Genomic DNA, 14,182 nt, shown 5'->3' with positions numbered 1-14,182 from the left:
AATAAATCATTTGACGTTTTCGCACCTCGTTTCGGTCTTTTTTTTCCTCTCACTGGACCGACCGGACATTTGTGTCCAAGCCACTTTACACCTCTGAATTTCAACTGATTCCCAGCAACACGCGCCATCTTGGTGTTATTATAACGATGACAGTTGACGTACGACATTCAGCTGTCATTACAAAAATGACGCAAATTGTAATTATCAAACAATTCTAATTTGACAATCTTCAATCGGTTTAACTCTATGATGGAGCTCATAGGGCAAGGCTTAAAGGGGTTTCCAGCCCCTTTTGTTTATTTAATATAATATCCATAAAATTAAATTATGCCATAAAGATGCGGCGGTCAGATAAAATAAATTAATCATAAGCGCAAAGGGGCCTGAGAAAAAACCATTAAGGAATGTCGTGGGCCCCCCCAGCAGGCCCGAACAAGCTCGGGCGGTAAAAACAAAAGCCGGTGAGCCTCAGGTGGCTTTCGATCGGGGTCCCTCGTCATTTTTGACACATCCTCTCGGTCCCGCCATTTATTTGCCTGCACAAAACACGGATTTACAATTATTGTTCGAGATTGGGATGATGGGTCCCTTCCCCCTTATTACCTCCTCGCATCGATCCCTCTTTGTCTATTCCGTCTTTCCTGCACAAGGATGACTTTGAAGGTATTTCCCCTATTGGTGTTTCAAGTTAAGATCGCAACGCCAGGTGAACTCTATAAAATCGGGCAACCCGTTCTTAACCTAACATTATAAATAATATGACACTGTCACTGTCAAAATCAATGTAAACAAAGGGAGAAATGACAGCTGGAATGCCCGAAACTGTTTTCAAAACCGATCACCAGAGGGGGTATCTCTTATCTTGAAACAACTTTTACAAGAAATAGAGTCAACAGAAACATGGTTTTTGACAATGTCCAACAATGATAAAGTTATTATAATCCTTTAGGGGTTGGAACTAATAGTGCGTAATATAGATAATAATATAACAAGGTCCAGGTAAACACGTACTCAACTAATTAGTCATCGGACGGGTATAACCCAAATATAGTTAAGTGCAAAATCATGCTGGCCCTTAAAACAACAATGGCGGTCTTCCGGTGTTTGTGACCGTTGGCTGTCAAAATGAACAACAAAGTGAAAATATTTTATCAGGGCTGCATTGTTTCGATTCGAACTTCGATGAAATTCGAAGGCTTTTTCGTATCCGGCGACGAAATTTTACAGGTTATTAACATTCCATCGGGACCACCCTTCAATCGGTCGGGGTGACTAACGTTCCAGGACTCGCATTTTTTCGAGGCGGTCGCTTTTTGCTCGGCCAAAAAAAAAGAAGATAAGATCGGTGGCATGTTTATGATCTGTTAGCCATTTTGGGACCTTTACTAATGCGCGCACACACACACACAAAGCTAATTACCGCCCATTGAGGGTGGAATTTCACTTGTTTCATGACATTCCAGATCACTGAGTCAGATTTATACTTGACGGCCCAAATATTTTAACTTTTCAATTTAAATCCCTGATTGGTTATAACTATTTCAATGTGCACGTAGGCCATCCAACGCCTCCTATACTAAAAAATCTAAAAAGTGCTTGTCAAAAATTCCAAAATGGCCGAAGTAGTGGTTGCTGTTAACGTCAAAACACGGTTTGTTTAAATTGAATTTGTATACTTTTGAGTACTTTGTTTATTGAAAATTGAAATCGAAACAGTTTACCAATGTATGCGAATCGATTAATTTTAATCTCCTTTAGATAATGGAATAAAAAGAAAATTACGGAAAGGCTCCTTAAAATTGAGTGAAAGACCATGACCACCGCCCTCTATACTAGAAAGCCTAAAATGTCACTTTTAATGGCGGCGTTAGCGGTTTTCGTTTTATACACAAACGTATGCAGATGCAGTAAGAAATATGTATTTTTTTTTATTATTTCGTGTAGTTGATTGCAAGTTATGAGTGAAAAATCAAAAAAAGGTTCATTCCTGATCCGGATATGTATGGATAGAGCTTTTTTACACACAATTAAGTCCAGCATAAACAAATTGGTTACAACATTTGTCCTGGAAAGTACAACAAACAGCAAACTAGTTTAAACACTGTCCAATGTAAGAAAATCTGTAAATCCTTGAAACTAGGTAAGCAAAACTGGTAAATGGTTCATATGTTATTACCAAGAACACTCATTCAAAATTATTTTTGTTGCTGATGAAGGATGCTTTAAAATGTAACTCACATACCTGTGCATGTAATAAGTACCTAATAAGTTTACTGTACTAAAAAGCACTTGTACCTACCATTCAGTATAGTGTTGGAGTAAAATCATGCCACTTCAAAGTGTTCAACCACTGTTGAGTTAGATCTAGTTTTTTGTAAAGTAAAAAACTGACACGGTTGGGCTTTTTCCTGAATTGCTGTTACAATGTGGCTTGAAAAACTTATGAAAGGCAAGCAACAAAAAAAAAAAAAAAGACCGTAAAAATTCATCTAATCCTCAAAAAACTCAATTTCCACAATATAAACAAACGCAAACTGTCACCACTATTTCCGCCATATTGGAATTTTTGACAAGCACCTTCTAGGCTTTCAAGTATAGTAGGCGGTGACATGACGCATCGTTAAGGCATTAGGATTGACGCCATCAAGTCCAGAGGTGAGTTATCTAGCATATAATGGCTTGTCACAACGAAGTAAACGGCAATAGTCACATAAGAAAGTAGTACCGGCAACGTAGATCACTAAAATTATATCTATCTTTGTTCTATTTAAACTAAGTTTGGCTCTTTTAACTAATCAGACAGTGACATCATGTGACTGTCCTAATCGTACGCGATGTAGTGTCACCTGTCAGCGAAATGGAGAGTTCAGTGGCGTAGTTGATTCGAAGTTATGCAGCGTGGAATTCCCCCGATGCATTAAAAAAAAACTCGAAAACTAGTTGTAAAATATAAAGGTGATCACGGCGTGTTTGTACACGATTTGCATGCAGGCAGGCGGGCTGATTAAAATTCCAAATAAGACGTTGTTAACGAGTTTTGTAACAATTTTATTTTAAAATATGATGCCTGCCGGTCCGAAGCCATACTGTCTGCGTAGTTTATTAATTAGCAAATATTTATCGTTTATTAAAAATTCTTGAAGCAAGTGTCATCCGGAGCGGTACCGTATAAGTTCTAGCTGTTTACACATATAAAGCTGATATCTTGATTTATTTCGTTTCTTTGTTTTTATATTGTGTTATTTGAAACGTTTTCCATTATCTGACTATATTGTGCTTTGTGCTGGTTGTCAAGTGTATAATGGTTAGGTGGTGGCACTCCCCCGTTTCGGGGAAGCGTTTGATTAATCGGTTTTGCAGAAACGCGGTTTATTAAGTACGTAATGGCTGCTAGAAATCGACAAATTATGAAAACGGAAAATAATGGCATTAATTTGAAGTGGCATCGGTGTGCGAGGATGCCCAGCTGCCAGGTGTTTAAAAGCAATAAACACCGTTGAGTTATGGAGAAATTAAACAAAATCCCCGCATGTTCGAGGTTGTAAATATCGTTTTTCCGATGTAATCACGATTCGTAATTTATTAACCGTTCAACTGGTGTGAAAATTTAAAAAAAAACAACAAAACCTATATGTTAAGTGCACCCTAGAAAGTTCAAAAGAAAACTAAAGAACGCGGTGTCCGATGAGAGAACAAATGAAGATCGGGGGAAGACAGAAGAAAGGATTCACGGATATCTTTGTTCTAAGCCCGCTGCTGGTGCTGCTGCTTGCTGGCAGGTCTTCAGGAATGTTAATTGCAACTGCCAGGCAACGTTGCCAATCCGATTCATCAAAATAATCCTTACAGACATTTCCTTAATTCTATAAATGTTTATTCCTAAACATTGATCAAAAACAAAATCTAATACTGCCTGCTTGGGTATAAACAGAAAAAATGACATCAGTGGCAAACTTCTCAGTAGAGAAACCATTCCGACCGGCTTTTTTGCATAAAAAATTCGCGGTAACCACGAAGATGACTCAATTTGAACAGGTGTCCGTTTCCTTTTCGTGGTCCACCCTTCATTAAGACACCTGGTGCTACTTGGGTTTATTTTTATCGATCGCGCAATCAAACAGTCATCCGATACTTTCCTCGCCACCGTCACACGAAAAATCCGTACCGGAGTAGTATTTGGGCGTGGGGAGCCCAAATAGTCTCCGAAAAAGTCCACAGATAGAGACCCGTGTGAATTATTAGGAATCCATGTTGTCTTGACTAATTTGGGCCCCGGCCCTCTTTTGTTTCTCAGCGCACATTCGATTGTTTTCGATGTGTTTATCAGTGCCGTAGTGGACCCTGAGAGGTCTGAGATCGGACCGGACGATAAGGCGACGGAGAATGGCATTTTTAGGGTTTTTTTCGGTCAAGATAAGAGGAGATTTGTGTTTTTGGATCAGGGATGGACAACTCAACTACCGCCGTTCAGATTATATATTTTTTACATACGGGGGAAATCGCTAAAGTTCCGAAAACACAACAATCCACTGAGATAAGGCAATCAAAATTTGTTGCTATTGAAAAACGCACGCTCTTTTCTGAGTCAGAAACAGACAAGAAAATCGTAAAAAAGCGACCTGTTGAGTTAAATCAGACTCAAGATGGGGAATATGTTATTGACTCCCCCAGGTAAAAGGAATTTGATGCACCTGGTTACAGTGGTTCGGGTCGATTAACACTCAGTGTGAAGTACCAAACCGAGAGAATTTTTACCACCCGGGACATTGTTTATAGCGCTCCATTAAGGAGGACCCAGATAAAATTTTATTTTCTAATAAAATTTGTCGTTTTATGTCAGTTTTAGTGGGGGTCCCCTTAATATATTGGACGCGTCCGATAAAACGCCTTTTTATGTTTTTATTAATTTTTATTAAATTAAATATTCCCGTGAGAATTTGTTTGGAAAATAACTACTGGTTTGTCTCTTTCTCGCACGCAACTCTACGTAAATATTTCCACATCGTAAAATTAAGTGCCCCGCACAATGGAGAGCGAAAATAAAATCTTCCGTGTACTTAGGGAGTACAAAAGAAAGGTAAACTTCAGGTCTTCTGATTCAAAGAAGGCCACTAAACGGGCAAAAAGTGGCGGAAAGACATTTTCAGAACCGGATATACTTAATTAAAATGTGGAATTTATTAACGGAAGTGGTGTTTAAGGATAAAATTTGTGGATTTACAGCTAAAAGGCTAGAATTAGGAGACCCATTTTTATGACTTTCTTAATACACAAAATTGTCCACTATGGTGTATTCAGGGGGTCTATTACTCTAAAGTCTAAGGAACCAACGAAGAATTAAAATTAAAAAAGCACAACAACCATTTATTACTCCTGGCGCCATCTTCTACACACACGTTAAACTAAATTAAATTTTAGAAGAAAACTAAGTTTTATATTCTAACCTAATTTTGTCCTATGTCCCCTATGAAACAGCTGATGATGACAGTTCGCTAATGTAATCATTGTTGCCAAATCTTGCATGAACAGATGCGAAGCTGTTTTATTGCATCATAAAAAGAAAAAACAAATATTAAATTTTGATAAAAATTTATCTATTTCATGCAAAACATGTCGGATTCTCAGAAGTATGTTTTTCAAAACAGAAATGTAAATTATTTTTTATTTATATTTGCTTTAATGACCGATACATATTGTGTGGTTTAAAAGAAGAATTTGTCAAAACGGCAACACGGAACGCGCAGTTTGAGGTTAGTGCTACTAAAGTAATAATAAAATTGAAAGGGCAGTTAACAAATTTTTTGTGTATATTTCCATTAGAAAACGCTGGGATGTTCAAAACCTCTGTATAAGTTAGCTGACCTTCAATCATGGCAACTGGATTTTCGTTTGGAGCCAAGTAAGTCTACCTTTCGTTTTGTTATCTTTAGCGCCACTTTAACGGGTTTTATAGAACTACAGCGGCCCCAACCTTTGGGTTTGGTACTCCCGCGAGTCAGGCGCAGGCTTCTTTCGGGGCTCCTACTAATGCTGTCGCCCCCACTTTGTTTGCAACACCAGCTGTTACTCCAACTACTACAGTTTCATTGTTTGGCAGTTCCACACCCTCTACAGGGTTGTTTGGGGCTGCGGCTAGTTCAGCGGCGCCCACTCTTAACTTTGGGGCTCCCGCTGTTTCTCTAACCACCGCCACTGTGAGTTCTGCATCTGGAGGATTGACTTTTGGGGCTGCAACTGTTACATCAAGTGGTGAGTTTCATTTATATGAAGTAGTGTTGAGTTATATGTGGTGGGGCTTGATTTTAGCGGCACCAACGTTTGGATTAGGAACTACACAATCAGCTCCTTCACTTGCAGTTGCTCCTGCCTCTACTAGTGCTGCTCCATCATTTGGATTTGGACTTGGTGGTGGTTTAACAGTTCCCAGTTTAGGGGCTGCAGTAACCACAACCAATAGCTCACTCACTTTTGGTATGTGTCATTTTAGAGCTTGTAACTGTGGTAAAAAAAACCACTTGTAACCACTTCCAGGTCTAGGCACTACAACATTAGCAACATCAATACCAAGCACAACTACGGCCCCAAAAGTCGGTTTGGGTGGCATTGCCACATCGACTCAGTCCAAAAGCACAGCAATTACAACTCAAAAAGAAGTGCCACCCAAAGAACAACCACTTCCCAATGAAATCCTACAAACTGTTGAACAGTTCAAGGAAATGGTGAAACAACAGAAATCGTTCAGTTCCGATATTTCACGTTGTTCGATCCGCGAATTCCGACAAGTGGAACAGGAAATTGATTTGCTTGGGGGTCAGTTGAATGAAGTGGAAAAACAGTTGAAGAAAAACCGACAAATGGCGGAAAAATTGAAATATGACACAGCTAAATGTGTCCAGCAGGTGGAGATGGCTCAGAGAACGCACGACACCCCTCCAGGATTACAATATGAAAACACTGCCCCTTTGAAATTCTTTTTTAACCTGTCTGAACAATTTGAGAATGAAATGCAAAACTTGAAACTGCACATTGAAACTATGGAGAAATATGTGAAAGGTTACAAAAACTCCAATCCTCTCACCCCTCAAGGTAAGTTTCCCAAAATTTTAACCCTCGTTTTGAATGAATTTTTCATAGATCTGTCAATGGGGATGAGAAGACTACATGAGACTTTTGTGGCTTTGGCGGGTCGTTTACAATCAGTGCACACCCAAGTAGAGTCCCAAAAGGAAACATACTTGGGTTTGAGAAAGCACTTGCTGCAAGATACTACCAACCCTTTTGAAAAACTGACCAAGGCCGCCCCTTTTCACATTTCCACCACTTTTGTTCATTCCCCTCCAAAAGTAGCCAGTGGGCCAACACCTTTTAACAGTTACACTTTAAACGCAAGTCTAACTGCCCCTCAAGCTCCCTCCGCTCAACCCCCTCCTTACCCAGGCCCTAGCAACAATACTGGATCAGGTAGGTCGGTTCAATTTTGGGGTTAATTACTAAATTACACCATACACCTAAATTAAAATTTGTTCTTATAAAATGGTGGTAGAAATACTTTAAGTTAGATTTGAATTTTAAACTGTGAAATAATTGGATTGTATTGTTGCTAATGTAAAGGTTTCGGGGCTGTTGGGTTCGGAAACACGTCGGTAGGGGCCCCACCGTCGAACGCGTCAACATTCGGAAATATCGGAAACAACACGTTCGGTCAGTCGTCGTTTAGCGGGTCGTTTCAGCTGCAGAAGCCACCCACTGGCAGTAAACGAGGCAAAATGTGACGTTCACCCTTTCATTTTCTATAATAATAGGCGATTCAATATTTGCTTGATATTTTCTTGTTTTGTAACGTATTTGGTAATAAATTTGATTTAAAAAAAATTGTATTTTTTTCTGCACATAAAGCTTCTACTATCAACTATCAAATATGTTTAATATTGAGGAGGTTGAAGGTTTAGGTTGGGTGGGTAGAGTTATTGAGAGTCTTGAGTGCCATTTCAATACTGATTTAATCCTACGCATGTAACTAACAATCTTACTAAACTGTTAAACATACCAGTGGCTCAGAAACAATTAAACTCTATGGTTTTGACATGGTTGTTACAGTCATCATTTGTAAACAATATATAAACAGTTTGGTGGCTGCTGAACTATAATTATTGCAACCACTGTTAAATAATATAGAACGCTATGTTGCGCTGTTTTGAATATAGTTAAACAATTATTGTTTTGCTTACTAATTGTAATTATGAAATGTTAAAAGATCTATAAACTATGATTGTCCTTAATTACCCTGATTATTTATATAACATTAAGATATATGTTTAGCTGAAGACTAAACAAAATATGTAAACTTACCATTACTATCTTACGTCAAAATCACTTGTCTGTCAACTGTCTTAAAACAGACAAAGCTGACATTTAATCAAGGTTAAGATTGCTACAAACAAGTCAAATTAACTACTCAATATGTTGGAATAGGATTTTAAACAATTACTATTTACCGCATAAAGCTTTCATCTAATTTTTGGTGCGATCATCGTTAGATTTAGTCAGACGTCATTCGAAATAGGTTATCCTGAATGCAGGTATTACGCACAAAGAGTTTGCTAATAAGATGTTTTAGTCCAAGAAAATCAAAAACATTCTGCTTTTACAGGTAAACTTTAGAGTGACTATAAGATACAGTGCCTAACCAATTTTTTCGTGTTAGTTCATTGCCTGTTCTTGGAAACACCAGCCCAAAAATGACGGGGACATCAGAATTTGTAGTGAGAAGAGTGGACAGCATCACCAAGTCTCAGGAAGACAAACGTCTGTACAGGGGCTTGGAACTAACCAATGGTAATTACCAAAACAACAAGCTTTCAGTCAATTCAGTATTAAACATTAAAGGGATGAAAGTTTTGCTAGTCAGTGACCCAAACACTGACAAATCTGCTGCAGCAATGGATGTAAATGTGGGATTTCTCAGTGACCCAAAGGAAGTCAAAGGTTTGGCTCATTTTTGTGAGCACATGCTATTTTTGGGTACTGAGAAATACCCCAATGACAATGACTACAATAAATTCCTACAAGAGCATGGTGGTGCTAGTAATGCCACTACTTACATGGATCATACCATGTACTATTTTGATATTGTACCAGAACATTTAAAAGGAGCTCTTGACAGGTACAGTACACATCAACTGAAATAACCTATATGACATCACATTTGTGTAGGTTTGCTCAGTTTTTCATTTCACCTTTATTCACTGAGAGTGCCACTGAGAGAGAGATAAATGCAGTTAACTCAGAGAATGATAAAAATTTGTCTAGTGATGTGTGGCGCTTGAACCAACTTGATCATCATTTGTGTGATCCTGAACATGCTTATAACACTTTTGGAACTGGAAATATCTACACCTTGAAAACCTCTTTAAAGGAAAAGGGAATTAGTGTTAGGGATGAGTTGTTGAAATTCCACAATAAGTGGTACTCTTCAAATATAATGTGCCTGGCTGTGCTGGGAAAAGGTAATAGAATAAGCAATAAAAACACATTTAAAGTGGAGCTATGATTGTAGAAAGTTTGGATGAGCTGGAGGCCACAGTTGTTGAGTTATTCTCTTCAGTTAAAAATACAAAGGTTGAAGCAGAAAAGTGGGATAAGCACCCATACAGGGAAGACCAAATGGGGACCATAGTGTATGTAACTCCAGTGAAAGATGTTAGGAACTTAAATATTGCATTTCCTTGTGATGACTACACTCAATTTTACAAATCTGCAGTAAGTGTTTTTTACATAATTCTAGTATCATAAGGTAAAAACCCTCTACAATTCTCACTTTCACATAAGCACTTGGTCCTATCAAGTTTCTGTCCATTTTCATCCAAAACATCACTCCTATTCACAATTCCATAGTCATAACACAACTCCTCTTCAGCTTTAATGTCTCTCTGAGTATAAATTGCCAAAACTGGAAGGTTGCTACTGATCCTAGTTATCACCATAAAGCAGTTAGGCTCACAGCTGTGATTTATGTATCTGCCAATGTTGCCATAGAAAGTTGGATCAATGAAAGTTTTGACATTTCTATCACCAAAAAACTCATCAATACAGAAAATATAGTTCATCCTTTTCTGTTGTGCATTGATCTTGTATCTCATTGAAGCCTCTTTTTCTGAAATCAATTCACCAGCATACTCACACACAAACTTGTGCTTCTCTATAGCCCTGTCAGTGAACAACCCATCACCTTTGATGGGATTATCGCATAAGCGCACCGTTAACCCATTTCTGGGACCGCACTGAACCAGTTTGTTGCCACATAGGCGGTTAACACAAGTGCATTGTTCATTACATTCATATGTGGGCCGATTGAGATTCTTACAGCCGATTTGGTACGATTGCAGATCTTGGATTGTGTCGAAACGGTACTGAGTACCGCTACCTTTAGCACAGTTACAATTGGGGTTCTCATTACAGGGTGTAACCTCATCGCAGTCGCAGTACATATTACTTGACCGAATTTGTCGTTCCATTTCTTTTGTGGGAAGATTTTTGGAAAAGTACAAAATCTGAGCATTTTTATGAGTGTAGTTGTCTGTAAAATCCATTTTTTTTCCACTACAGTTCTTTTATAATATTTTATTTTAAGAAATTCGTAATTGTTGGTTAGGTGTTTTGACAGATGACCTAAGTCCTAACCATACTTTTGTCGACCGTTGGTGTCTGTCAAATGTCGAAAGTAATGATAATGTAGTCACGTGACTAGGCTATTGGTTTTAAGGTATTGTTTTAATACATACCACGTGATCGGTTTAGACTAAGGGGATCACGGGATGACCGCCACATATATGCGGAATCAAACAACAATCGGATGACGCAACAATGTATAGTCCGCAACTTTTAAAACTTTTTTTTTTAATAGCCGCCCAACTACGTGAGCCATTTAATAGGTCACGAGGGCCCTGGAAGTATTTTGTCAGCATTGAAAGCTAGAGGCTGGTCAAATAACTTAATAGCCGGACAGCGAACCAACATTCGAGGATTTTGCTTTTTTGGTGTGTCTGTCGACTTAACGGAGGAGGGCTTAAATCATATAAATGACATTGTAAAGCTAATTTTTCAGGTAAGAACCGTAGTGTAAGCGTCAGTGGATAATGGAGCCACAATACAAACAGTTTCTTGATTGTGAGAAATTGTAAAAGTTTCTCCTAAATTATACAATTTTTGTGTAACGTTATGGTTGTGTCAACATTTACTGTTAAAGGCAAAACAGAAATGTTATTACCCTAACGAACATTTGACTGTCTTGGACCTTCTATTAATAAAAGTTTGTTTTCGTCGCTCTACGGAGCGAGCAATGTGTCACAATGACGTAACTTAACACGACCACTAAACCATAGTTTATATGGTATTAAAGGGTTTCAAACAATTTATTTAGTACGTCAACATGATTAAAAAAGAAAAACCGCAAGAATGGTTGCAAGAAGAGTCGCGTGGAATCGGAAATATCGTGTTCCGTTTCAAAGACAAAGAGTCACCCCGAAGTTACATTTCAAATGTGGTAAACAGTTTACAGGTTAGAATTTCGTCCAATCAAACTAGCTGTTACTAATTGTATTGTTTTCAGTACTATCCGTTAGAGGACGTTTTAAGCGCGCATTACTTGTTGAACGAATGGAGACCAGACCTCATCGAAAAAGTTTTAGAAGAACTAACTCCTAATAAAGTCAGGTATTATTTTGGGTTTGTGCGTATGGATGTTTGCATGTCACGTGATTTGCTTCAAGATTGGCTATTGTGGCCAAAGCTCACGAGGAGATATGTACCGAAACGGAGCCTTGGTACGGCACCAAGTATAAACTGGAAAAACTACCTGAAAACGTTTTAAAAGTAAGAGTAGACAAGTTATTTGTCAAATTTTTATATTCATATTGGTAAACTTTAAGGAGTGGCAAAAGTGTGGACTGTGCGAGGAATTCCGACTACCCGACAAAAATGAATTTATTCCCTCCGATTTCACTTTATATGAGCTTGAGGAGACGGTAATTAATATTTTTTTGGTTCACTTGCCTAGAGTGAAAAGGTTTTTGAATTAGGCCCCGGAAAGTCCTGCAATAATTCAGGACACCCCATTGACTCGCGTATGGTTTAAACAGGATGACAAGTTCCTGCTACCCAAAGCCAACGTGATGTTTGATTTTGTCAGCCCTATGGCTTACTTGGACCCTTTAAATTGTAATTTGACTCATATGTTTGTTCAGTTGTTTCGTGACGGTTTGAACGAGTATGCGTACGCTGCTGAGTTGGCCGGCTTGAAATGGGAACTGATCAACACTAAATACGGACTAATTGTAATTAAACCATTGTGTATACGATTCATATTGTACGTAAAATGATTTCAGCTTGGTATTGGTGGTTACAACCACAAACAACACATCCTACTAAAAAAAATCATGGAAAAGTTGACCAACTTTAAAATTGATCCAAAAAGGTTCAATATACTGAAGGAAAATGTAAGTAACATTGAAATTTTTCCCGTAAAACATCACAGACCTTTTATACATTCAGTACATCAGGAACTTGAAGAATTTTTCGGCGGAACAACCCTACCAACACGCAGTGTACTACCTGACGGTACTATTAACTGAACACTCTTGGAGTAAAGAAGAGTTACTAGCCTCGACTGACCGTAAGTTTATAAATACCAAAACTTGCTATTTTCAGTCACTCTAAAACATTCCTATACAGAAATGTCAATAGACCGGCTGGAAGCGTTTATACCACAAATGTTGTCAAAAATGCACATTGAGTGTTTAGTGCACGGTAACGCCAACAAGGACAAAGCCCTGCAAATGGTACAAATCGTTCAGGACGCTTTGACATCCTCATTGAATATGTCACCCTTGTTGCCCCGACAGTTATTGCTGAATCGCGAATTAAAATTGGAAGACGGTTGTCATTACATCTATGAGAAAGACAACAAGGTAATATTCCTCAAAGATATTAATGATTTCCTTACACAACTTGCTACTAAAGTCTGCTTTAGTTAAATAGTGCTACTAAATTGTCTCACTTGACACTCATTTGCTTATTTAGGTACACAAAAGTTCCTGCATCGAAATTTACTACCAGTGCGGGCTGCAGTCCAGAGAAAATAACGTTAAACTTGAACTATTCTGTCAATTAATACAGGAGCCATGCTTTAACGTTTTACGGACTAAGGTAGTTATTGACACCGAATTTTAACGTAAATTTAATAACTTTGCGTCCAGGAACAACTAGGATATATAGTATTCAGTGGCGTACGGAAATCGAATGGAGTTCAGGGTCTGAGAATCATAGTGCAATCAGACCGTCACCCGGTTTATTTAGATGAAAGGATCGAGGAGTTTATCATGAACATGGGCGCCTACATTAACGATATGACCGAGGATGAGTTTTTGAGGTTGGACCGTCTCGTAAAAATGCGCACTTGCGTGACTACATTATTTGTAGGCATCGCGAAGCATTGGCCGCTCAAAGACTCGAAAAACCGAAACAACTGTCCGCCCTGACCAATCAGTTTTGGGGCGAAATCACCGCCCAACAGTATCATTTCGGCAGGGCCGAATCCGAAGTGGCTTACCTCAGGACACTAACTAAACAAGACGTCATAGAGTTTTATCAGGTGATAACTTGTGCTTTAACCAGTGCCAGTATTTATATGAACTTTTCAGGACCTATTGAGAAGTGAAGCGTTAAAACGCAAAAAGCTGTCAGTTCACGTGGTATCAATGGCGGAAGGTGGCGCTGGCGTAGCAACCGACAATGAAACTGATGACGTAAAACGCGAAGTGGAGCACGCAAACTTGATCAACGATATTACGGTGTTTAAAAGCGCTCACGAAATGTACCCGTTGGTACAGCCCTATATTAATATCACCAGAAAGGGGAACAAATGCAAGTTATGACCATTGTGGCGCTCTGTTATGATTTGACGTTCGGTCAATTAAACTATGAGTTTAGGCTGCTAGCCCTTGTAATACAAGAGTATAATAAATAAAATGGACTGGGGTTTGAAAAAGTGTTTCTTTGCTGATTAAAAACTCTAGTGGTAAAACAAAACCATAATGTCAAATTACGTCACAAATGCTCGTTTCATAGAGCGTCAAACCTATTGAGAGAACACTCAGTATAACTCGAATGCGGCCGGTAATAAAAT

The 14,182-nt window shown here is 38.6% G+C and overlaps 3 protein-coding genes across 6 annotated transcripts; 2 read left to right on the top strand and 1 right to left on the bottom strand.

The window, feature by feature from the left end:
- Positions 1-5,596: 5,596 nt before the first annotated feature.
- On the top strand, positions 5,597-7,889 carry Nup58 (nuclear pore complex protein Nup58). Of its 3 annotated transcripts, XM_081989719.1 has the most exons (7): positions 5,597-5,750; positions 5,821-5,899; positions 5,954-6,249; positions 6,307-6,471; positions 6,532-7,086; positions 7,135-7,461; positions 7,612-7,888. In XM_081989719.1, the coding sequence occupies exons 2-7, from the start codon at positions 5,871-5,873 to the stop codon at positions 7,770-7,772; spliced, it is 1,533 nt and encodes a 510-aa protein (XP_081845845.1). In that variant the 5' UTR covers positions 5,597-5,750; positions 5,821-5,870; the 3' UTR covers positions 7,773-7,888. The 3 variants fall into 3 exon arrangements, with proteins under 3 accessions (XP_081845845.1, XP_081845846.1, XP_081845844.1); XM_081989720.1 differs by lacking the exon at positions 5,597-5,750 and having other exon boundaries at positions 5,757-5,899; positions 6,538-7,086; positions 7,612-7,889; XM_081989718.1 differs by lacking the exon at positions 5,597-5,750 and having other exon boundaries at positions 5,757-5,899.
- Positions 7,890-8,421: 532 nt separating this feature from the next.
- Positions 8,422-14,044, top strand: Ide (Insulin degrading metalloproteinase). Of its 2 annotated transcripts, none has more exons than XM_081989685.1 (18): positions 8,422-8,650; positions 8,705-8,835; positions 8,887-9,163; positions 9,214-9,506; positions 9,557-9,759; positions 10,904-11,104; positions 11,420-11,557; positions 11,609-11,712; positions 11,769-11,871; positions 11,928-12,023; positions 12,078-12,332; positions 12,384-12,494; positions 12,550-12,670; positions 12,730-12,965; positions 13,078-13,203; positions 13,254-13,426; positions 13,477-13,648; positions 13,698-14,044. In XM_081989685.1, the coding sequence occupies exons 1-18, from the start codon at positions 8,574-8,576 to the stop codon at positions 13,929-13,931; spliced, it is 3,051 nt and encodes a 1,016-aa protein (XP_081845811.1). In that variant the 5' UTR covers positions 8,422-8,573; the 3' UTR covers positions 13,932-14,044. The 2 variants fall into 2 exon arrangements, with proteins under 2 accessions (XP_081845811.1, XP_081845812.1); XM_081989686.1 differs by having other exon boundaries at positions 8,427-8,579.
- On the bottom strand, positions 9,705-10,693 carry LOC145735739 (putative histone-lysine N-methyltransferase set-23). The gene has a single exon (XM_081989782.1). The coding sequence runs from the start codon at positions 10,587-10,589 to the stop codon at positions 9,771-9,773; it is 819 nt and encodes a 272-aa protein (XP_081845908.1). The 5' UTR covers positions 10,590-10,693; the 3' UTR covers positions 9,705-9,770.
- Positions 14,045-14,182: the final 138 nt, after the last annotated feature.

This window comes from Ips typographus, linkage group LG11 (genome assembly GCF_016097725.1).
Source record: "Ips typographus isolate SLU linkage group LG11, UJ_Ityp_2.0, whole genome shotgun sequence".
Classification (NCBI taxonomy): domain Eukaryota; kingdom Metazoa; phylum Arthropoda; class Insecta; order Coleoptera; family Curculionidae; genus Ips; species Ips typographus.
The sequence above is the reverse complement of the archived record's forward strand: the minus strand, read 5'-3'. Positions and strand labels throughout refer to the sequence as shown.

What these genes read in the sequence shown, in the direction of transcription:
- Nup58 (XM_081989719.1), top strand. Translation starts at nt 5,871, where the DNA reads ATGGCAACTGGATTTTCGTTTGGAGCCAA. An exon ending in TGCAACTGTTACATCAAGTG is followed by an intron (nt 6,250 to 6,306) that starts GTGAGTTTCATT and finishes GCTTGATTTTAG; the next exon opens with CGGCACCAACGTTTGGATTA. An exon ending in CAATCCTCTCACCCCTCAAG is followed by an intron (nt 7,087 to 7,134) that starts GTAAGTTTCCCA and finishes AATTTTTCATAG; the next exon opens with ATCTGTCAATGGGGATGAGA.
- Ide (XM_081989685.1), top strand. Translation starts at nt 8,574, where the DNA reads ATGCAGGTATTACGCACAAAGAGTTTGCTAATAAGATGTTTTAGTCCA. An exon ending in TTAAAAGGAGCTCTTGACAG is followed by an intron (nt 9,164 to 9,213) that starts GTACAGTACACA and finishes ACATTTGTGTAG; the next exon opens with GTTTGCTCAGTTTTTCATTT. An exon ending in ACGTCATAGAGTTTTATCAG is followed by an intron (nt 13,649 to 13,697) that starts GTGATAACTTGT and finishes TGAACTTTTCAG; the next exon opens with GACCTATTGAGAAGTGAAGC.
- LOC145735739 (XM_081989782.1), bottom strand. Translation starts at nt 10,589, where the DNA reads ATGGATTTTACAGACAACTACACTCATAAAAATGCTCAGATTTTGTAC.